This window comes from Caloenas nicobarica, chromosome 2 (genome assembly GCF_036013445.1).
Source record: "Caloenas nicobarica isolate bCalNic1 chromosome 2, bCalNic1.hap1, whole genome shotgun sequence".
NCBI lineage: Eukaryota > Metazoa > Chordata > Aves > Columbiformes > Columbidae > Caloenas > Caloenas nicobarica.
In genome coordinates, this window is record NC_088246.1 from 53,360,502 (window position 1) to 53,385,834 (window position 25,333).

At 40.3% G+C, this 25,333-nt stretch overlaps 1 protein-coding gene across 1 annotated transcript in view; it reads right to left on the minus strand.

Moving 5' to 3' along the window:
- The window catches only part of FBXL2 (F-box and leucine rich repeat protein 2), a 51,845-nt gene extending 31,166 nt beyond the window's left edge, over positions 1-20,679 (minus strand). Inside the window, exons 1-2 of the mRNA XM_065627735.1 lie at positions 20,551-20,679; positions 6,448-6,509 (exon numbers count right to left, since the gene is read on the minus strand). Of these exons, the coding sequence (XP_065483807.1) occupies positions 6,448-6,509; positions 20,551-20,553 (65 nt within the window). The 5' untranslated portion in view covers positions 20,554-20,679. The remainder of the gene's footprint in view (positions 1-6,447; positions 6,510-20,550) is intronic.
- Positions 20,680-25,333: the final 4,654 nt, after the last annotated feature.

Consider the following 25,333-nt stretch of genomic DNA (forward strand, 5'->3'; position numbering starts at 1 on the left):
TACTAAAACAAATCCCTTTTCACTAAGGATGTGCTACTTTGTAAAGCAAAGCACTTAAATTAGAACTTGTGAGAGGGACTCCTAAACTTTCCAGTAACTTTCACTTCTGCAATTTCCACTTGTAAGCTACTCAGGCTAAGATATCCCTCTCAGCAGATCTACACAGCAAGTCTTTCAGTAACAAATGGGGCACGAAAAATAATTTCTTTAAAAGTCAAACCTTTTCTTTTGCCAAGATGATTATTGCTATGCAATCCTTACGTAAGTATTAGCAATTGCAAAAGAACAGGCTGTCTAACACCTATTTTCAGTTGAAACGGAAGTTAGCTTTTTCTACAAATAATCAGCTCTGCTGGATTCATTTTATAGTTAGAAGACAGCATCTAACTTTTTATGGCCTGTATATTACTTGCAAGACAAGTGTATCACATTACTCCTTAAAAAATAAATTTTACTTCTTTGTAAAGTATGACCATATGTAACAGAACTGCAGCATTTTCAGTACATAATTCTCACAGTATCTGAAAGAAAATGCCCAGTGATTAATTCAAGAAGGGCTAGTTGTATTTAATTTACCATCAAATATGCAAAATACAGTAACTACATTACATGGTAATTTATTTTGCAGGGTCAATTATGCAGCTGATACAACTACATTATGAAAATTACACAGTAACTTTAGTCTGAAAATTAAATAGAGAAGCTAGTACATGAATGCAGCCCTGTGGCACCTTTGATTTATATATACTTGGATATTATGAATGAGTAATGCAACTTAAAAGCTCATATTTTTGTAACCTTTTAGAAGTTGAGTTAAAGACTTGAACACAAAACTTACATATACAAAACGTCGAAGAAAAGCTCAACCAATGGAAAAAAAGTTATCTAATGTTTCACAAAATATCAGATATATGGTAGAAACAGTTTCAGCATCCTTGCTTAGCTGTTTCACTCAAAATAGCTTTTGACCTAACGATTTTGAGCAATCGCCTCATTCCATTGGTTATCTGGATTAATGGAATAGCAAAACACAAGACTCTTGAGCAGAAAAACTGTAACAACTGTTATTAGGAAAGAATCTTAATATTTAACATTATTAACTCTTTAACAATACTGATTAGGAATCTCACTACAGTGCTTCCAAAAGGGAAGCTGAAGCAGAAAGTTTCAGAATCTTTTATTTGCTACAAGTTTTCTGTGTCTCTTGTCTCTTTTTGTCTTTCTCCCTTCCCAAGACAATATTAAAGACCAAATACTATCTTTCAAAGAAAAGGATGAGGCAAGTCATGTGCTTTGCCTAGAAACAAAATGGTAACAAGCTAAGAGGACTCCCAACAACTCCACACTCGCCCTTCGTGCACGTTAACGTCTCCACAACATCCTTCATGCTTTCCTAAAATCAGAATATTTGTACAGGGAGATCATCCAGATTTCCAACTTTAAAAGCCCCATGGATTATCCAGTTTTGTTACTTCTTGCACGTGCTGCATGAGGTACATGTAACTTCTAGAGCCCTGCACATTGCAGCCTATATAACTCTCTAACTTCATTAGCAGGATTTTTATCGAAGTTTAAGCTATAGACGATCTCATCTAGAGCACAGGATTTTTGGGGTGGATTTTGTTTTGGTGCGGTTTTGTGTGGGTGTTCTGGGTTTTTTTGTTTGTTGGGTTTTTGGGGGCTTGTGGTGTTCAGTGTGTATACGTTTGTGGGATGGTTTGTGGGTTTTTTGGTGTGTGTTTGTTGTTGTTGGGTTTTTTGTTTGTTTGTTTTTTGAGGCATCGACCAGTAGATAGAATTCTGTAACGAAAAATGGGGCTCATTTGAAGATTTCTAAATGACAGAAAAGCATCTGATAAGTGAGAAATAACCTACTACTTATGGGCAGCCAGGAATTCAAAAAAAAGACGACACAGTCTGGAGAGGACACCTCATCCACCCAGACAGGCTGGGGCCCACCTGACTCAAAAGTATCTTTGCAGAAAAGGACCTGGGGGTGCTGGTGAGCACTATGCTGAACATGCCTCAAAAGAAAAGGTTTTGGGGAGGGATCTTATAAATGTGTATAAATATCCGATGGGAGGGAGTGAAGATGACAGACTCTTCTCAGCAGTGTCCAGTGACAGAAAAGAGGCAAACAAAACTAAACTGAAAATACAAGAAATTCCACTTAAAACAAACAAAACGGTTTTTTTGGGGGGGAGTGTTGTCAAACACTAGACCAGGTTGACTAAAGATTTTATGAAGTCTCTATACTTTGAGACATTAAAAACTCGACTGGATTATGCCAAGAACAACCCTGCCCTAGTTGACCCTGTTTGCAGCAGGGGAGTTCAAATCATACAATCATTTAGGTTTGGAAAAAACCTTTAAGATCATCGAGTCCAACCACAAACCTAATACTGCCAAGTCCACCTCAAAACCATGTCCCTAAGTGCCACATCTACACGACTAGATGATCTCTAGAGCTCACTTCCAACCTCAGCTATTCCATAATTTTTTGAATACAAGATTTTTATGAAGTGATTTTATGAAGTACAAATTTGGCAACTATAACACATCTTATTAAATAAATGCAGTTAGCCTAATGATTAGTTCAGAGTGGTTTAACTTGCAGCCCACAGTACCAATCCAACTTGCTGGCTATTCCAACTGTCCCACAGTCTATCTTTTCCCACAAGTGAAGGGATTATATAGTTTGGGCACCGAACAGCCAAAAATCAGCCATTTCCACCTTGTACACTAGTGGCTAGGTAGAAATGTGGAAAAATAACATTACGCCTGGTAGTATGCAGTCTACGGATGCTCCATAAACCATGATCACTACATGATCATGAGAGCATAGATGTTGCCTCCCCCCTTCAAAAATACATGCATTGTTTGTCTGCTTACAAAATTCTTAGCAACTCAGAACAGTTGTAGATAGAAGTTCATATTATTCAGTTTTCTGATTCACCAGTTGGTACTTTGCATGCTAGGATACAGCAGCCAAATTTTACAGAGATTTTGGGCCATTTAAGTACCTAGCTAAGGAATACGTTTGACCATTCCTTGTTGTGAACTTTGCTATATCTAAGTTTCCTCCACAGTTAAGCATGCAGACAGTAAAGTATCACTTCAAACATACCAAATACTATGTTTGACTTCACTAATTTTAAGCTTCTGGTAATTTCTCTCCTCTACAATAATAAACACACTAAAAGCTGAGCAAAAAACCAGTGTGCGGTAATAAAAAGAAAGAATAGAAACATGAAAACATATATAATACTTCATTAGCCAACTCACGAGCTTCATATTCTTGCATAAAAGAAAAGCTGCTGCTGAAACACAGCTCCTGGGTTCCTCTCCTGACTCTCAAAACTTTGCTTATCCTCTTTTTGAATCTGACTGAGCACTCAAATTTTTAGTCTGATGACTAAGACCTATAATTCAAGCATATGCACCCAATTAGTATGGTTTATAGCAGAACTCATAATAGCTTCTGCATTTGTGCTACAATTTATGAAGCTGATTCTTTGCAGGCAGAAAGGAACTGAAACTGGTACAAGTGGCCAAAAGGAATAAGCATCTATGTTTCTGAAGCTTGCCATTTTCGTGCAAAGTCTTATAGCACAGAATATTAGCAGTTAAAATACAAATGAACAAATGTTATCTGTTCTTCTACACACTTGAAATACTAGCTATACTTCCATTTTCAACCAGGTATTATGAGTTTTTATCAAGCACAAAACATAAAAAATATTTTTTGAATCTGTTGGAAAGTCAGAACTTTCTAATATTAATTACATTTACTTTAGGTTTTTTGTTGCCAATGCTTGTCAAACTCATACTGTAACTTTAAAAATCCATTTTTTTCCCAGCAATTTACAAGCAAAAAAAAAGAAAAATATGATCACCTTCAAGGCTGTGACATCTTACTAGAAAAGTTGTTACCATTGAAATTGCAATGATCTGCAACTGGTTTACTCTCTTTTTAATTGAGACGTAGACTGCACAGTCAACATAGTAAAAATAATTAGGATATTAATTACACTCAAGGCAGCAATATTTAATCTCTCCTGTCATAACCACATGGCAAGACAATTTTAAAACATGTTGCAGCACAAGCATAAACTGGTTTAGGTGTTGAAAGACATTCAGGCTCAGTCTTCTGAGAGCATTTATGTGCAGGAACATAAAGCAAGTTCCCCACTGATAATCCTTTAGACAGCCAGGTTCGCACCCCTAAATTTCCTGAGGTATCTACACTCTGCAGGGATGAGAACTCAGACCCACGTCCCATCATAACACTCTCAGTAACCCTTGTGAGTTTTTCTCTGCAGCAGTTCAATTTCAAAAGGAGGTTTATAACAGAACATATCTCCCACACATCCCCTTCCCCTCCATTCCAAAGCCTTGACGGTCAGCACAATATTTCAGGTGTTATGAAATGTGGACTTTATTTCTCCCTGGCTATGGACAGACCATCACCAGAGCCCCCGCGTTCAGCATGATCTTCATGGTCTTTACCAAGAAAGCAGACTGTCCCAATCCAGTTTCCTCCGTTGCCTGAATCCAGTGTGAGCCTATATAGCCTCTGAGTTGCTCTGTAAGAAGCTAATCTTGAGTGTAAGAGCGAATAGCTAAGCCACTGGTACTGTCCAATTACTTGCACGTTTTTTTTTTTCCTTCTGAGTTCTTTAAAATGTCCTGTATAGTAGGACACATGTTGGAATAAACATACTGCTCAATGAAACAAACAAACTGCTCCCTATATAACATTTTAAAGAACCAAATTTGGTGTTGGAATACCCAGTTCAAGAAACTGACACCTAGAAGTTAGATGCAGGAATTCTCATAGTAGCCCTCAACACATCCATTTTATAGATGCTACTCATATAATTAACACAGACAATAATTTAAGAACTTAATACTTATGTAGCTCCACAGATATTTTCTTTTTATCCTACAATGAAAACTGAGGCATACTACATAATCAATAAATTCTTTCAAAAGAAGATGTGCACACTACATCCATGCACAATACTTTTCACTGTCTAAACCACATAAACAAATTCTGTTGAAATACATAAATGGGATGCTTAGCACCTCTAACAAGGAAAAGGACAGTAATTTCCACAGATATTTGAAGAGTCCTACTGCTGGAAAAGAAAAGCTTGCAGATTATGATTCTTTGCTAAGTGACTTATCTTGTGGTTCATATGTGGCACTGAGTGCAAAGAAGCGAAGTTATTAAAATTTCTATTCAGGGTATCATTCAGTGACACGTCTCTTTAAATCACACTTTCCAAATAGTTCTCTAAGTCTAATTTACAACACTGTAACCATACAGAATGAGTATTTCTCAATGAAAATTAAAATCCTTTTAAAATTCAACTCCTTTAACAACACACTGCTTCTTTAATACCATCAAGAGAGTATTGTGATAGTACAGACACTAAGTGAAGTCAGTGAGTTTGAAGAGCACTTTCTTCAAACACAAGACACAAAATACCACATTCTTTGCTTGAGAGCAAACAGGAAGCAATAACATACATACAAGCTAACCCAAACATCTCTTTAAGATCAATTTTAATAACACCATCACAAAAAACTGTAATTGCACCATTATAAGTTAACACCTCCCCCTCCTCCACCACAAAGAGTGGGCTGGAACAAAACCAATATGCAGGTACAGAAGACATTGCTGAGCTGGTTCAGTTCCAGCTATGAAGTGGTGACATCCAGTTGAGCAGTATCTCCACATTTGGCTGCCAACACTTTGCTTGAAACCAGCTTTCAAACAGATGAGAATATGAAGACATCCATCAGGGTCGCAACCCCAGGCTGAACTTACTGATCTTCGTGTAGTAGCTAACTCCTGCAAAGGTGATCTACTCACACACCAGCAACCTGATGAAATTTATGACTAGCTGAATTACTATAGTAAGAAAATTCTCCTGTTGGTTCTACCTTATATAACAGACTGGCAGCAATGTTAACAACCAGCACTTTTCACTGCAGTGACTTTTTGAAAGCTTCAAAGTTGAATTTATATATATTTTTTTATAACAAGGTTCATGACATGAAGAGTGTGAACTACATTAGAGAAAGAATTATGGGCTCTACAGACAAATAACACATTGTGCAGCATGGAAGAGCAGACCACTTTTACACCAAAGCTTTTTGGATATTTTATTTCACTTTTTTTTTCTGATATGAAAGGAAAATATTCGTATTAAATTACATCTTCCATAGCACACTATAAAAAAAAATTTGAACACATTAAAACAAATCAAGACTAACCAAAAGACAACAAGTTCAAAAACTCCAATAATTAAATCAGATATGTTGCTATTTATTACAAGACAGATTTAAGAAAGAATGAAGAGCAGTTGATAGCCTGTAAGCCACATAAGCAATATACGATCGTCAGGTTTTACTCCTTAACACATTATGTAAAATTACCTCAACAGAAGTTCTTTGGGTAGTTTTTTGTTAATAAGGGCTTCATCATTATTTGAGAAAACCTGGAAACAGAAAGAAAAATCATCATTTAAAAAGACCAAGAAAAATACCTTTTAGAGAGTCTTTTCACCTATTAAGGTGCTTAACTCTTTTAAGTTACTGTTAAAGTCAAGTTTTCAACATGTTAGTTGGTAATACTATAAAATTATTTCAACATACATAACAGGGCCACACCCACACATACACCTGCTCTTTCCTAGTGCCAAGATTCAACTGCACAAAAGTTGTGGAGCAACTTAATAATCATTAGACAAGCAATGTGAAGCCACACTTACACCCCATAAGGAAATATTTTAGGGAGCAGTAAAACTTCTAGCAATATCGAGACACACACAAACATGCACCAGTTGCACAGTCCTAACACTGTCCCATTACAGAAAACAGAAACCAGACACTTTCCGGTTGTTCAGGTCCCTTCCTTCACTGTCTACAGTGCCAATTCTTGGGCCCAGGTATGTGAAGATTATTAATAAAGATTTAAGGAATTTAATGCCACAGATATGACAGCAACTGCTATAGAAGCAACAGAAGCACCTCAAAAAACGCTACAAGAAAAACTGAAAATGCATCACACCCAGAACTTCATATTACTAACATATCTCCTAAGAAAAAGAAAATGGACAGACTGAAAGAAAATGCCTAGGGGTCAAAGCAGGAAATACTAAGATTATATAGGAAAACATTTCTGCAAAAGGAGAAAAGATCAGTCAACAGTTAAACAGAAATACTATACAGGACTTACAACTTATTGTAAATATTTCAGTTTGAGAAATTTTGCCAGAAGAACACAGCAGTAAATAAAACAGAAGGTGAATCAGAATTTAAGGAACCATGGCATAGACTGGAGGAAGTCAAAGTCACCAGGCAATCACTTCCCCTCTAAAGACAAGACCTTTATGGAATCCATTTGCTGTCCCCATTACCAGAAACAAAAGCTAGAAAGAGGGATCCAGAGTAGCTAAGAATTTTCTGAATGCTAAAAGGTAAACATGAAAACCAGACAAAACAGAAACATGAAAAACAACTGGGAGAAATTTTTCCTCTATGCTTCACTAAGAATATGCTGCTCCTGAGTCAAGCATCAGGGAATTACTCTTGGCCATCCTACCATGAACACATATCACATACTTGGTAAGTATTTGCTTTGCTTCTTGTTTGTTTGGGGTTGGTTTGTTTTGTTTTGGTGGTTTTGTTTGTTTGTTTGGGGGTGGAGGTTTTTTTGTTTGTTTTTTTTTAAAAAAGGAAGGTCGACAAGAGATGGTTCTGAAAAAAGGTACATCAAGCAAAGAATGAAAAAAAGCTGAATATAAGCTTGGTTCTGTCTTCACCAAAAAGAAAAAAAAAGAAAAAAAAAAAAAGGGACTGCAGAAAATACACATCTGGGAATTCTGAAAATATCTCCCTAACAAATACTGTAAGATTAGAAAACTTGACTTTCCTTCTGGCTGCCATCAAGAACCTTTTTTCTCTTCCAGTACATCCCACGCTGATTTCGAGTCTAACTGCATACCACTGTTTCTCAATTTTGACACAACAGCAAAAGCCACTTTCTTCACTCGTCACCTCTGTCCACGGTTATCCACACATCTAAGAACAATAAAACTCTCAACTTTCAATAGGACCAACAAGTTTAATCAAGCTTCCTTGTCCTGCAACTGGAGCGGCACAATTGTTCACAAACTGGTGACTGTAGGCACTCAAAGTGTAAAACACCTATGCATATATATGTCAAAAGGATAATTCTAGTTCCTTAAAGAGAGACATTCTTGGCTTTACGCAGTTTCACACGGCTGACCGCAGGTCCAGGTTTGCTCAGGTTCTGCTTTACGTCCGATAACCATTGCTGTTGTTATTTTCAGCCTTTATGCTGAAACACATTATGTACATCAAGACTGGTTTTAGAACTGAGCTTGGCAATTCATCCATTTATGAATTATCTGTGTACATGCCATTTTAATATTATATGCTACTCACAGTTTGTAGCTTATAGCCTGAAAACATTAGTACATACTGGGATGTTTTATACGAAAACATAGTCAAAACATAGGCCTAATTGCATTTATTGCAGCATTCATTCAGAAAAAAAGGAGACACGTGCCATCTTCAGAGAACTTTAGATCACTAAAGAGCAAAGTGTTACAGGTTTAAAAACCATTAAGTTGCAAAAAAGGAAGTTACCACGTGAGAGCACATAAGGTCTGTGGTAAAACAGACAAGTGAACTTAGATCTCGTTAATTCTTGTCTGGAATCTAAACATTCAGTATCACAGACCACTAAAAATCCTCTTTCGACTCAATTATTCTAGAGTCGCAGATAATTCCTCAAAAGTTCCATCATCTAGCATGGACTTCCCACTTACATGCCTAAGTGTATACTTTTAAATAAAGCTACTTTGCAGACTGCTACTAGTTTCCATGTGTGCCATCACTTTGCAAGTACAAAAGCTGTTATTATCAGTTTTTTCTTTACACTGTAGATTCCCAGATGTACAGTAACATGTATATATGCTCACTGTATGAGGCTGACATAGCTTTTAAGTTAGTAAGGTATGAGCACGTTACTATTTAATACAAACAGCTCCAATGCGTGCTCAAGACTCTTGAGTATTTCCAACTGTTCACCGACACCTGCATTAAAAAGCTAAATCACTACAAATCATAGCACAGGCTTTTGGGATTAGTACATATTTTTCTACTGAGGCCAAGGAAAATCTAAACCTCCAACCAAACTGCCAACTCTTATGGGAAAAGGGCTTACAATCTCTATATGTTTATGTGAGATATCTTTAGACTTTTAACTTAAAGTTGGACTATAAACTGTTTTGAATACATGACAGCTGATACAATCAATATGCTTGCATTTAGAAAACCTAGTTAAAACTGAAAAAAATGCAGCTTTTACTACTGAATATAAGAAGAATGCAACTTGCCCAGACACACAAGGTACCATGTCTGTGGCACAGGTCACAGACGAAGACACAAACAGATTTGAAGCTGTTTTCACTCAAACAGTAAATTATGCATTAGCTATAGTTATATCATAAAGTATTATTCTTATGGAATAAGAATATTTAGAAAAAAAAAGCACAGAGAAAAGAGAGAAGGTGCAAACAAGATAATGTATTTATGTAATGTATTTATTCTTTGAACATTTCCCGATAATCTAAAACTTCCATTAATAAATACTGTGAGTACATTTATGTATCACCTCTGTGAATTAAACAGTGCCATCCTTTTTATTTTTTACTTGATTTTTATCACATAACTCCTAGTTTTCTGTTTCTTTTTATTAAAAAGAAAAATCAAGGAAGTGTTCAATCGCTGTAAAAAATATTCTAATAATCTTGTCAAATATGATTTATTTTTCTTCAGTTACATGTAATGCTGACAAAGACATGCCCTCAAAATACCAGTATACAATAATACAAAATAACAATTAAGAATACTGTGGATATAGAAAGAGTATTTTTTCTTTCTCTGCTTTTGCATTTGGTAGCAAGTTTGACTGTGTTAATGACCAGGTATCTGAAATCCTAGAAAAGTGTGGATTTAACCATATTAAAATCCAAAATACAACCAACAAATCTGTGCACAAGGAAGAAGGATAGGTGAGATTGAACATATGTGATAAATATTACTCTAAAACCAGCTCTAAAGTTCCTGTAAACATAAGATGATAAATGGAAAAATCTCTACATTCTTAAAGGAATTGCGAGAAAAACCCATGAGAGAAAACTGTAATTGCTTATTACTTGAATCTTGAGCCATTTCTTACATTCCTTAACTGACATCTCTTGGTATCTTCACTGTACTTTTGAAAGACTGGCTATTATGAGCTAAAAAGGGAGAATTTCCATTAAAAAAAAAATTATCTGATACTTGCTAACACTAAATTTCTTCACCAACTACCACTTAATGTTTTTTTGTATAAAAAAGTATCCATTGTGTAAATCTCTCAAATCCAAAAAGAATAATTGCCCCCTTTTGCTTTCCCTTCCATATTATTAAGCATACTAATTGCTACTAGTCCTAGAATATAACTTCTTGGTACACCACAGTTAGCTTGCCACCATTGAAAGCAACACCTATTATTGTCTTCTAGTCTAAGAGTTACTAAGCTCTCCTGTTTTCACCAAGATTACTGAGTTGAAGAAAACTTTTCTGATGGAGTTGCACATTTGTCATTTTGGCAAAGAACTGTAATATGCTCAAAAAAGTTCATTTTTCTCTACAAAGACACAGGAATATTCATCCTCGTTTATCATGCTTATCCAAAACATTTAGAAATTCCCTTCAACTAGTATTTCAAGATCAAAATAAGTCTATACTACCAAATTCGTTGATAGCCCTTACCTCTTTTTAATGATGCAATTTTGTTGTCATTCGGTCCTCTATTGAAGAGGACTATTTTCTTTACAGACGAAAGTTTTGTTAGCAGCTCAGCCATGATGGCTCAGTCTCACAGATATATTTATGTATCTAATTTTCAGTGAAATCATAGCAGATAACGACTTCCAACCTGTCAACTTTTCAAATCAAAAGTTATTAAAAACCAGACTCTCAAAAATAGCCTTGCTTAGTAGTGTGCTAAAGCGACTAATTATGGGTAAATGTATATCTGGGAAAGAGGGAAGATGATGTCTGAGAGACACCGAAGAACATCAACAAAGAGAGAAGACATATATTCTGACAACATGGCTGAGTTATTTATCAAGTCAGGAATAAAACCCAATGGAGGGTCATTGTCACGAATGGAGATAGTAGTTTAAAATCAAAACCATACATTTCCCTTCTCCTATGGCTGACAGAACAAACACCCTAGTTATATCATAAATATTATCATATGTAAAAAGCCTCAAGTCTTTCAGGTTTTTGTTGGCAAGAACAGTACTTGCTTAGTATTATTTATGCAGTAATAGGCATTGTAAGAACAAGATATTTAAAAGGAAAATCCTGACAAAATAAAGTTTAATCCAGTTCCTCTGACTGAAGATTTTTGTTACCAAACACAAACCCCACCAGCTGGCTGCACATCTCTTCCCATCAATGGAGACACCTAATTGTCACCTGTGCAATTTCTCCTTAACCATGCTACTGAAATTGCCTCTTGCTATAGTAGCAGGAAAGCCAGAAGATCAGTTTTGCTACCCAAAGCAGTTCACAAGCACACTAAAGTAATGAGTGGCATCCTAAAAACCTCTCTAACACAGCAGAAAAATGGATGAGGAAGAAGAAAAGGGAAAACAATCTTCCTTTACTATAAATTTCTGATTATCTCACATTACACTATAAAGTGCTCACTAATGGTCAGAGAACTGCTGCTAGTTGGTGCTTCCTCCAGAAATGTACAATTAATGCATTCGACTTAGGCAGACTGGCAGAATCATTTAACACCATGCAAGCAGCAAAATGTAACCGTATCCAGGCAACAAAAGGAGTGTTAGACAGGCAAAGAGATATGCATTGCCAAGAGAACTGAAATAAGTGATACTGAAGACAAAACAGCTGACGGCACAGGGCTGGCGTTAAATTAGAACCCATGATAAAGCTTTCCATATAATTGATAAAATTACGACACAGCAAAGCAAATCTCAAAAGGCGATCCCATCTCAAACCAAGCTTGTCTACAGTGGAGACAGACTGGCAAAGTTTTCTATTTCAACACACAGGCACCTGCCCTCCAGGCTCTCACTCCTATACTCCTGCTGCTCACTGTGCTCCATCTCAGTCTTTGACTTTGTGCACTTTTTAAAAATCCCAGCCATCCTGGTCTGTTGTGGTTACTACCCTCTTTCTGGCTCAGACACCCTCTACCAGAGCCCAGGGTATTCAGTAGGCTTCTAGCTTCCTCCTCACTGCCAGATACCCACTGGATCTTTTGCACTGGTCTTTCCTCAGGATATTTTCTCTTCCAGCACCATGACAAACTGACAGTTCAAAAAGCAACTAACACCTCATATGAAAGCCTTTTGTTTTTACTGTGTTGGTCATCTTAAACGGTGAAGGCTCACTTTCAGAGAAGATGATCAAATATACCTGGGAACCTCTCTCTTTCCACAATGCCTTCCACTGATGTAGGGCTGCCTATAAGGGCCACATTGCTTTTAATGTTTCCCCAGAATAAGTGCTGTCCAATATAATAAAACCTGCCAGGCAGAAGTGGCTGGCCACTCTGCTGCTTGGTTTTCTTCCAGAAGAGCCATCATTCTTGTTTTGCCAGCACTGGTATTCATACGACATCATTCACATTTTACTGGAGGGCATCAGTTTGGCTCTGCAAGAAAGATCAAGAGCATTTGCGAACTCCAGAGCTGATGTCCATAGTTGCACAACTCTTATCTTGAGGCCTTTGGCTGCTCCAACTCAACTGTCTCTCAGCATGGAGCAGGAGGTGCTTGGAGGTTGCCTTGTCTGCTGTCTCGAGCACACCAGCTCATTCTCAGTCGACCAAATAGCTTGCATTGCCCTTTCCTGTGTGTTTTTCAGAAGGGCAGTCACCTATTGACAACATATTTGGAAATCACCAAGCAAATATTTTCAAGAGTATGGCTTAATTACTGCAAGCAGTATTAAAGCCTAACAGGTTAGCCTGACCTGTTAGCTGAGCTGTCTGTCCTTCAATGCAAGACTTAACCTCACCTCCTACAAAGTCACTAAAGAGACACATATGAAGCCCCACATATTAAGCATACTTTCACATACAACTGTCCTACTAGTGCTATTATTTAAGGTGCTGTGAAACAGATTTATTTAAATGTTTAATTATTTGTAAATTAATATTTGTATTTAATATTTGTAAATGCCAAAGAGGCATAGAACAAACCCAAAGTTGCATAAATTTTTCTGTATCCTGTCCACATTTCAGACTGACTTGAGTGTGATAGTTCCTACTTTAACTTGTTAAAAAATATGAATGGGAAAACCAATAGTTTGCACAAGTAGTGATTGACCTGAATACTTGCAGGCACAAAATTCAGTTGAAAGACAGCATTTTATCAATACTTACTATAATGTAGCTGATGTTTGGTAGCCTGCATGACAGAAAACATTAGGTTCAATACAATACCTAACCAAAAGAAACAGGCATTACACTATTATTTGCAGAAAAGGTTTGCAAGTTTTGCTTTCCCCAGGTTACTCTGATAGGAGCTATATGGAAGACTAACCCTCCATTCAGGTTATGATCCACCTAGTTCACACTTTGTCTTTTAAAGCATCTTGTTCTAACCACTACCAGAGATGGCAAAACAAACCTGAACCTGAAGGAAAAATAAACTACCCCTTCCCCAATCTTTCATGACTAGAGACTGGTTCAGGCCAGGAAAAAAAAGTATGCAACAACTACTGTTTAAACACTAAGCAGCATGGAAAAAGCTGTTAATTGTACTCTTCTATATTCTATAAACATACATAAAGAGCTGAAAAAACAGGTTTGACAAAGTTTTATCCTCATCATCTGTTAGTTATATACTGATCAATAAATCTTGTCGTCAGTTTGATTTCTTTTTAAAAAAATATATTTAAAAAAACCTGAATATTTTCTTCTTCAGGTATTTATCCATTATTCCTCTTTTACGATTATGCACTTCTAAATAAAAACAGTGCATAATGAAGCATTTAGACATTATTCCCCCCCCCAAATAATAGTAACAAAAAAGCAGCATTCAATTAATGGTCAAATCTATAAATCACTTTCAAGTGCAATATGGGGAAACCTGTATCATCTACTTTATGGGCTTGGAGATCAACACACCTGTAACAAAATTAAGATCAGATGCATAAAGCAGTTGTTGATTGTAGCCTATTGCAAGGCTAGATTATGTATTAAACAGATTACGTGCTTTCTTTTTCTTGACCAGGTAAATAACAAATCCCTCCTTAAGCATCTAGCAGGAACTCAAATGCAATTTGCAAAAGCCTAGGTTCAAAATACCTGAGAAAGGTTATTTCCTTTGACCACTCAAGTAACTTTGAAACTCCAAGCAGAAATACTGGAATAGGTTCTAAGGCAGCTTCCATCACAACATTCACAGGGACTATGTGCTCAAAGTACAATTTGTTTCATCACCAAAATTATTCATTTGGTTTCATGCAGTCTTGCAGAATCATGCTGTATAATACACATTCTCAGACATTCGGATCATGATACGTTTCTGGAAAATGAGGCAGAGAGAAAAGTCAGTGTCTGTTTGTTTTAATGCAGCAGTATTTGGTTATGGATAGCCATTCAGTCTCAGCCATCCAAATTCAATCCACGTCACAGATCCACCAGAGCCCTTAGGAGCACACTTTTCAAAATTCCCCTGAATCATCACTTCTGCATACAGTTCTTTTTACTGCCATACATATGGCTAAGTTTTCTTCCCAGTCTCCAATATTAGCATACAAATGAGCAAACCAATGGTATGACAATGGAGACCTGAAATCCTCCCAGAGTTTGCACACTGAGATTCTTCTGCAGGTCCATTTCCCCAAGAGTTTGCACCATTCTAATTTGGAGTGACATAGCCCTCCCTCCAGCCACATAATCCCACATCCAGAAAAGCAGTTCTTTTACTTACTGTACTTAGCTCAAACCGTAAATGAAATTACAGCTTAAGCCCTGACTGCATGGTTGAAGCAGAATCCCTTCTAAGCACCGGTGAAACAAAAATTTTGAGTACTAATATTTGCACCTCCCAACATAACCACGTTTCAAAAATATATTTGAGACTTAAAAAGTATATTTCATTACCAAAATGACTCTATAGCTTCTACAAAGCCATTTCAAAGCAGTGCTTGATCTGCATCATAAACGCTATGTCAGAACTGATGTTTTTCCTAGTACTGAAAGTGTGAAATCTTTATTATGAAGAGCAAACCTTCTCTGCAAGGCAATCTCCCTAGAGCATGAACCAGAAAAAGATGACACGAAATCTGTGTTGTGGGTAAACACACCACATATGTAGTGTATAATTAATAAAAGCTTTTGGTTATAAGAAAAATACTAGGTACCTCATCAGGATTACAAGCAGCAATTATAACTGACTTCAAAGGAAATAGCATCATAGTAGCATTTCCAAAACATCTTTTTTCAAACTGTTCCAGGAAAGGTAAGAGGTTGAGATTTAGGAGAGAAACTGGACACTCAGTTGTTAGTATTTGCCAAAATTTATGGTTATTGAATTTCTACAGAAACACAATAACCTTGATACCTTTGCTTAGGAAGTAGATTATAGACCATTTTCAGAACTACAAGCACACTCAGACACTTTAGCCCTTACTATTTAGATAACTACTACATAACATCAAGTCATGATATGGAAATGTCTTTCCTCTGTGAAGCTCTGACCTCAATTTCAACCTCTGAAGACAGACAAGCTTGACATACTGGTAGAGTTTCACATTTATGCAGATTCGATGATGTCTTGTCTCCTTATTGATTTAAATTTACAGAACATACTGGTTAACCAGTTGAGCAGCAATCAAATCTCATGAATACAGCATTTACTTTTTCCTTCTGCCTGAAGGAGAACACAGGAAAACACTGGGACAGAAAAAGAGATAATACCATGAAGTATGGACACTGTTTTAAGTGTAGCAGCTTGATACCAAATTTTAAGTACTTGCTTGTGGAATACACAGCAGCAGCAGTCATAAATGCACAAGCCCAGAAAAGGGCATGTTTCCAGTTCCAGTCCTCCTCTAGCATGAGTGCAGTGGTTCCTCTAAGGCAAAGATAACAACCCGGAGGGAAACACTAAAGAGGTTGGCTGAAGTTGATTATATCAGCTGAGGTGCCCTGTATTTTAAACAATGAAACTATTGTTGCATTTCCATTACCTCTCTGTACCAAATAAATTATTCTAGTCCATTTAAACACCTAAATTCATACTGTAGTTCTGCTTGGGGTTTTTTTAGGCAGGGGAAGGAAGAGCAGGGAGACAATAGACTGGGTGGGGATAGGAGGAAGGTCATTTGAGTCGGCAAAAATTATGCATCTTACGGATTCTGTACTTTTTCTTGACCAGGTAAATAACAAATCCCTCCTCAGGCATCAGACATTCGAATGCAATTTGCCAAAGCCTAAGTTGAAAATGCTTGAAAAAGGTACTTCCCTTTGACCATTCAAGTAACTTTGAGACTCAAAGCAGAAATACTGGAATATAACCTAAGGCAGCTTCCACCATGACATCATTCACAGGGACTGTACTCAAAGTTAATCTCATCACAAAAATAATCCATTTGGTTTCACGCAATCTTGTAGAATCACACTATCTACACAGATTCTGAGACATTCGTAGCACAGTCCATTTTTTGAAAAATTAGTCTAGGAGAAAATTCTAATCTTCACAAACTAGTAGTAAAAAAACCCCTTAAGTCTCAAGAACAATTAGTTTAAACTTTGACAGAGACATACAAGAAATTTCTTGATCCTGAAAAATAAACAAGGAACTGACGGAGGAGATATCAGTATTCTGTGAATTTTAAGTCCATCATTATACTCTTGTAATGCCTTATGTGTACCTTTTTCTGTTGTAAAAATGGATAAAAACTTTCTGGTTTTTTAAGAATGCAAATCTGACTTTCACCATTTAGAAGTTACAATCTTCCTTCTCAGAAGCTTTACAATTAGAATATCCCACTCTGTGTTAAAAGTTCAAGTGGGAAAGCTATTTTGTAAAAGCTCAGACCACTGGACTCCAACCCTATCACATTCAAATCAAGCCACACAAAATCCATAGCTCAAGTATGATCAGAAATTATAACAGTTTTTGCATTGTGCTATAACATAAAGTGGGGGGGGGGAGGACGGAAAAAATCTATGGACTATTCAGATCACCTTCCTAAAAAGGTTATTAGAAAGAAGGCAAGTGAATATTGTGGCTATTGTCTTAACTAGCTGTAGGTTACAGTCTGAACTGTGACAGAGAACTCACTGATTTCACTATTTCATCTGGTTTTCTCCTACTTAGTGTACCCTGTATATGTGTATTTCTGATTCAGTTGAAACACTAACAGAACTATCACACAAGTTGGTAACAATTTATATGAAATTAGTGCAGTTATTCTGATTTCTAATTGACAAAACAGCTGAAGTACTGTTAATGTGTAGCCTTCTGCTGGCATTCAGATCGATATTGTCACAGTGCCAGGATTAGTACTACTTTTCTACACTAATCTAAAAATAGTTGCCATGCTTCAGTGAAAATCTGACTTTTATTTTAAACTTTCCACATCTGCTAGCCCCATATTATCCCTAGTTTTAACCAAGATGAGTAAATATTCCAGTCTATTGTCAAAATAAGAAAGTAATAAGTTAATGGTCCCTTTGATTTGTAGGAACACTGATATTCCCTATAATAAAAGCTCTGGTGTTAATTGGTCAAAACTGATCCCTTCCTCACCTTTTCTGAATTTTAAACTATGCAGCTATAAAGAATTAAGAGGGAAAAAAGAACCTAAACACGACTAACCCTGTAACAGAGAGCAATAAGCATTCATGGAATAAAATGTCTGAAAAATATGAAAATAATAGAAAAAGTGATGCTATTTCATCCTTTTCAACTAAGGAGCTGCCCAATACAAGATTTTGCAGAGCAGTAAAGCTTATCTGGTATAATTTACGAGCTTTTACCTGTGCTGTTATAGCAACAGTTCACTGCTTCTTTGCAGATTCTATGTCTGCTGAGTTTAGACTGTTAAAGGTATCTAATTAGGAATGTCAAAATGGACCGTGAAGGAAAACTGCATAACTGGAGTTTGGTAAATGGAAAATGTTTATTTATATTGTGAAACAATTTACAAAATATTTTGTTCATTGTTTTTCAGTCTGTAATTCTTCCTACATTTAGAACAGGAGATGAATACATATTATTCAAATTACTTTTAAGATACTCCATACCAGAGAAGATACAGTACAATGTGTGATGGAATACTAACGTGAAGTAGGATATGTCATTAAGCTGCATCATAATCACTTCATTAATACTACGCCATCCGCAGCCTCATTCACTGATATTTGCTCTTCCTTGGAGCAACAGATAAATTCTGAAACCTTTGCAAATCAAATCCAACATGATTCTACATAAAAGCGTACTGCAATCTCATGCAGCCTCTCTCTATTTTTATTCCAAATCACATTTTAGTTTTCAAGGTTGTTTTGCTCAGCTTCAAAACATACAGGCTGGAATCGAGAAGGAACAGAAGGCAAACTGCAGGAGAAGAAAGAGAAAGAGCATGAAAACATCTTCATGCAAAGGAAGAGGAGAAAGAAAAGGTACAACACCACAGGAATATGCTTCTTGCCTTTGTAAGGCTGAGCACTCCTTCTCCCTCCCCAGAACTTGCTGCAGGAAACCTACTATGTTTACACACACATAAATACACGCATAAAGCGATTTTCTGCCTTAAAACACCGCATTTCCCCATGTGTGAAAGGTTAGCAACTGTGCCTTCTTCTTGTATAAAACTATTACTGTGAAGCATTAAGTTGCAATTGAAAACAGGGATCATATCAACACCCTTTCCAAACATGTCGTGCCTGTCCCTACTCACTCCCCCTTACACGCCTTGTCATCTTCCTTTCACAAATGTAACGGTGCACCTCTCCCCTGCTACTCGCTGTGTACATGTACAGTATCACATCCCCACATGTACAATATCACATCCCCACATACTCTCCCCACAGCAAACCTCAACCACTCTTCCTCCTTTGCTGCACCCTCCACACACATACGCTCCATGAAACACTATCTCTACATGCAGATGCAACAAACCTCATGCACACCACATACATACCACAAAACTATTTTATTTATAAAAGCATCTGTGCACACACATAAACCACCACAGCTACGCATACTTACACATATAAGCAACTGCCACTCTATAGGCACAAAATACCATACCTTATATCTGCTATATACGTATAAAAGTACAGATAATCCTTGCCACACCCATAGCATACATGCCTATAAGAATACCCACATATTATGCCACACCCAGTGTTCACTATATGCACACAAGCCCATACCCGACAGCAGCATACAGACATAACTACATACACACGATGCCTTGCCATGTCCCCGCACATAATGTCACATCTCTGCTGCAACACAAATGCACACATATCCAAAGCCCAAATCATAGCAGACACACACACAGACTGACACAGAGGTGTAATATTACTCTCATGTCCTACCGTACTTTTGCTATACACACACATCCCAGGCCACACCCTGGCCTATGGCACATGCATAAATATAGAGCACAGCGCCCACCCCAGCACCCCATGCATCCACACTGTGACACCCCACATCTGCTCTGTGCGCTGACACACACATCAGCTTCACCCCTACTTTATACAGGGGGACGACACACCTCTCGCATGCCCCAGCCGCTTTACGCACCCCTATACACACATTATCACCCCTGTGTTACACGGGAGGACAACACACCCCCGGCCCACACAACACACAGGCAGACCCCCACCATGGCTGCTCCGACGTTACACGGGGAGGTGAGACACCCGTCACAGCTCAGCCGCGGACACGCACCGGTCACAGCTCACCCACAGACACAGCCTCTCCCCGTCTGTGCTACAGCGAGGGACAACGCGGCCCCACCTGCTCGGCGCAGACAGACGCCCTCTCTCCTCCCCACCGTTACAGGGGGGGCCGGCCCGGCCCGGCCCGCCACAGCCCCCCCGCAGCCGCAGCCCCGCTCCCCTCGCCGCGCAGGGCCGCCCGCCCAGCACCACATCCACGCGGCCACGCCGCACACACGCCCGTACCCCGCGCACCCCCGCCCGCCAAGCGCAGACGTTCCGCCTGCCCCGGCCGCCACCCCTCCCCTCGGCGCGACGGGCCCGCCCGCCGCACGGCCCTGCGGCCGCTCCACACGGCCCGGCCAGCGGCAGCTCCCCTCAGCGGCGCCGAACACCTGCCCGCCCCGCCCCGCCGCCGCTCCCCGCCCTGGGCCCCAAGCGGCCGGGCCAGCCCCCTAACGCCCGGCGGCGGGGGGCGGCGGGGCGGGCCGGGCCGGGCCGGGCCGCGGGCTCACCATGGCAGAGGCGCCACGGCGAGGCCGGTTGTCCTGGCGACGGGGAGCCCCGAGGAGGGCGCCAGGTGCACTGCCTGCGCGCGCGCCAGCCCCCGCCGCCGCCGCCGCCGCCAGAGCTGGGTCGGGGCGGCGCCGCCGCCGGCTTCACGTGACCGGCACCGCCCCTGCGCGGTGGGGCCGCGCCGGGACGCCCCGCCCCTCTCGGCTGCCGGCCCCGCCCTCCCGCCTCAGGTGGCGCCGGCAGGGGCGGCGGTGACACGGCGGCCCGGGGCCGTTCATGCCCGGGGGCTGCCGGGGGCCGGCCTCAGGCAGACTGGGCCGGCGGTGGTCCTGGAGGGCCCCGAGCTTGGAGGGCTGCCGCCCTGGCCCGGCCGCTCCCGCGGCTCTCATGCAGCCGCCTTTCCTGCCGGTGGGACGGCACCGGTGTCCCCCAGCGGCCGGCCCCGGGGGCTCAGGGGAGCCTGTGTGTGCGGGAGGCCGGTGCAGCTGCCGGGGGGCACCGGTCCCGGCTGCGTGCCTCCTAAAGGTCTAGCCGGGTGTTGCTGGTGGGGGCGCAGCTGCCTCCTGCCCCTCCAGGTTGCAGCTTTGGCACAGCGGCCGCTGGCGACGTGTTCAGTCCCAGGCGCTGCCTCGTAAACCGGACGGGCTGCCACCTGAGCGCGCAGTCGCCCCTGTGGCAACCACCGGTGTAGATAGCTGGGGATGACGGCGTCCTAAATTGCTACGGAAAAATCCACAAAAGCTCGTCTGCCGGAGAGCCGAGCGCTTTAAAGCGGATGCGTGCTGTCAGTAGGAGCACGGCTGGCTTCTGCAAACACTGCGTAAAACCGCTGTCGAAGCCAAGTACAATATTGCTAACAGCGCACTTGCAGGTTACATCTGTTCAGCGGTCACAGTACCACATGCAAAACCGACGAGGTGAGGAAAATTGGGGAGGAAAAATTATCCCAGCAGGTATTGTTTTCTGTTGATTCAGTCCTTTAGATTTCTAAGAAACGTAAGCGGCCGTTGTAGAATAACGGGAGTTTGCTATTTGGAATGGGCTGAGTTCATTCCTTTAAGGAATGCAACATTCTGGTTTGATTAACAGTAAAAAATAGTTTCTTACGAAAGTGTCCTTTCTCAGAACCCACACGGAAATAGTTGGTACACGCACATACCATTTGTTGACACATCTCTGAATCTACTGTCTTATACTCTCCAGATTCTGGAGAATGACCTGGTTCATTCAGTTGGTCTGGTTTGTATAGTAGGGAAGAAAGCCTCAGAAATGTGAAATATGTATAAACAATTTAGACATGTTCAGCTGAATTGCAGAAGGCCCAGACTAGCAGTTCCTAAATTCTATTAGTTCGCATTAAAAAATATATATATATTATCTCCCTTTTTTTAAAGTTCAATGCAAATCTCTGGACTGTATTATAAAGGTAGCGACAGGTTTTCCTATCACTACAGTAAAAATAAAGAAATTTAGGGAGCTAGAATCAGCTCAAGTTGCAGCAACCTGAAGAAAAAGAAAAAGGAAAAAAAAAATCTGTTTTTTCAAAAAGAAGGGCTATTGCAAAATAATAACTGTGCTCAATGAAGAGTTCAGGATAATTAGCCCGATTGGGATCTGTTTGTACAAAGGAGGCGAGACAGGAGAAAAATGTGCAAGTAGGCTCTCCGTGGTCTAATATCAGCTCTCATTTGATTGAAAACAGTCTGAAGGAGTGGAACACTATAGAATACATTTGAACAATATTTTATGTATAAAAATACTATAGGAAAGCAAGCTCCTTGTTTCATCCCCCAAGAAAGAGAAGACAGCCATCTATTTGCCACCTGTGTACTTGTTTAGGATGTGAGAGACCAAAATCCCTGTCTTTGGATCTGGACCAGCTAATGATGTTATAGTGCCACATTACTGACTTTCTGGACTCCTTTTTGTCTGTGTTATGGTATCACTCGAAAATTCAAGAAAGCCTTACTCAGCCATCTAGATTGGCTTGAGTTTTGTCAAATAAGCAATTAGTTGTGGAAATGAGACTTCAAAAATATATGTACAGAAGTGTATACATCCTCGTCTGTCTTCTCCATTTCTTGTCTGTGGAATGTCTTGGCATACACATCTGAAGTGTTATGAGAATATATCTATGTTTAGTGTCCTGTTTTCAACCAATCCACAGCAGTATTGTGTGATGAAAAATTTTTCTTCCAAAAATTCCCAGCTGGCTTTAATTTTAGCATACTTTAAAAATCAATAGGTTTTTAGATAACACCTTTGCACTGGTCATTTTAGAATGACCAATTAAGTAGGTTATTACTGATGCCTTTTTATATTTTTTAAGCTGCAGAGCTATGTTCAACAACTTGACCTTTTAACTTGACTCTCTGAAGTTCCTCCTAATTGTTCTAGGCTCTTGTTGAATGCTGACCCAATTCCCTCCTTACTTACCTTTTTACTGAACTTAAAAGAAATGAAAAACAGCTTAAATACTTGTCAGAGAAAATGAACAATGCCACCCACAAGAGGATAGGTTAGTAGTATGATTCTGGATGTCTTTGCTCTTGCTAAACAGCAGCTTCAGGGCCTCTGGGCTGTTAGGTCCCAGAGCCAAGAAGAGACTTGCATATTCCAGAAAGCCATCGCAGGGACTTGAGTAGCCCAATCTCACAAAAGGCGTTTTGTTCTGGATTTCACCCATTCATGCTTTCCCCAGCTTCATTCTATAACCAGGGGGATTTCCCCATGAATGTTGTTACTGAGTGATGCCAGGCTGCAGTAAGTGACCTTTTTCAGTGCAGGAGAACACTTGCCATGCAGTAGGTTCCTCTACAGTGGTCCTTTGATTGTTGAACTCCCTAGAGTCTAGAGTTGGTATTCTTAGCAGTGAGCCTGTGCTTATAAATCTACATGAAATTTTTTTCCAGGAATTTGCCTCGCTGGCTGAAGGAATTTAGTTTGAAACAAGATAGTTGCTAGACCTTTCCTTCCCTTTTCCCTGTCTCTCTTTATGTAAGTCAAATTAAAGTATGTCCCAGAGAACGGGCACAATAAATTTAGGATGCTACAGTTGCCAGCTGTTTATTCCAGCTCTCACTTCCACAGCATAGCAGAAGCTCATGAAGCTTGGTGATGCTTCAACCTAACTTGCACCTAGGCTGATGAAGAGCTCTCTTAGGGTCGCGTTAACACAGCTCAGCTGTGAAGGACTTTGACTAGAAGTGTGTAGGTGGTTAACTTTTTAAACGGCTACACTGGATCTGAAGGAGCTCATCTTTCCTTAAGTTCAATGATTGTGACAAGAAGGTCCACAGCTGCTAATTGCCATTATGAGTCAAAAATCATCAAGGGAGTACATCTTATTTCTAGGTTGCTTTTTTAGTATGCTCTGCATGTTCACATTAGAGCATAGATAGGTGATGTTTCACTGTCTGACACAGCTTTTCATGTACTGCCCTGTAAGAACAGATAGATCAAGACTTCCCAAACTGTTTTTCTTCCCTGAGCATGGCGCCAGCACAGGCTAGCTTCATGCCAGGGTTTATACTTCTGTGGTGCTGTTGCCTTTTCAAAATTTGCTTTTATACCACCAGTAGTGCACATAACCATAGGCTGGGGATATCCTGCCCTACCCCAATAATTTGTGAGCGTCCAAACCAGTGACCTGACAAAGTGACACCATGCATCCTCAGCCACATCATTCCCGGATGGTGAGAAGCGTGCATCTTGCTGCCAGGCAGGGCATCCATTCCGAGGGACCTTGGCAAGCTGCAGAAACGGGCTGACAGGAATCTCAGGAGACTTAGCAAAGGCAAACACAAAGTCTTCCATCTAAGATGCAGGAACTCCCCGCAACAGGAGCACTAGAGTGTTTGGGGGCTGTAGCACATGCCAAGCAAGGAGAAACTGTGTTTGTTTAGAGAAGTATAAGACTAGGTGGGATATAATTGCAGTGTTCACAGAATCACAGAATGTCAGGGACTGGAAGGGACCTCGAAAGATCGTCTAGTCCAATCCCCCTGCCAGAGCAGGAGCACCCAGATGAGGTTACACAGGAAGGCGTCCAGGCGGGTTTTGAATGTCTCCAGAGAAGGAGAATCCACAACCTCCCTGGGCAGCCTGTTCCAGTGTTCTGTCACCCTCACTGTGAAGAAGTTGCTTCTCATATTTAAGTGGAACCTCCTGTGTTCCAGTTTGTACCCATTACCCCTTGTCTTATCATTGGTTGTCACCGAGAAGAGCCTGGCTCCATCCTTGTGACAGCGTCCCTTTGTATATCTATAAACATTAATGAGGTTGCCCCTCAGTCTCCTCTTCTCCAAGCTAAAGAGACCCAGCTCCCTCAGCCTTTCCTCATAAGGGAGATGCTCCACTCCCTTAATCATCTTCGTGGCCCTGCGCTGGACTCTCTCCAGCAGTTCCCTGTCCTTCTTGAACTGAGAGGCCCAGAACCGGACACAATATTCCAGATACGGTCTCACCAGGGCAGAGTAGAGGGGGAGGAGAACCTCTCTCGACCTACTAACCACCCCACTTCTCATACACCCCAGGATGCCATTGGCCTTCTTGGCCACAAGGGCACAGTGCTGGCTCATGGTCATCCTGCTGTCCACCAGGACCCCCAGGTCCCTTTCCCCTACACTGCTCTCTAACAGGTTTTTCCCCAACTTATACTGGAACCTGTGGTTGTTCTTGCCCAGATGCAAGACTCTACACTTGCCCTTGTTATATTTCATTAAATTTTTCCCTGCCCAGCTCTCCAGCCTGTCCAGGTCTTGCTGGATGGCAGCACAGCCT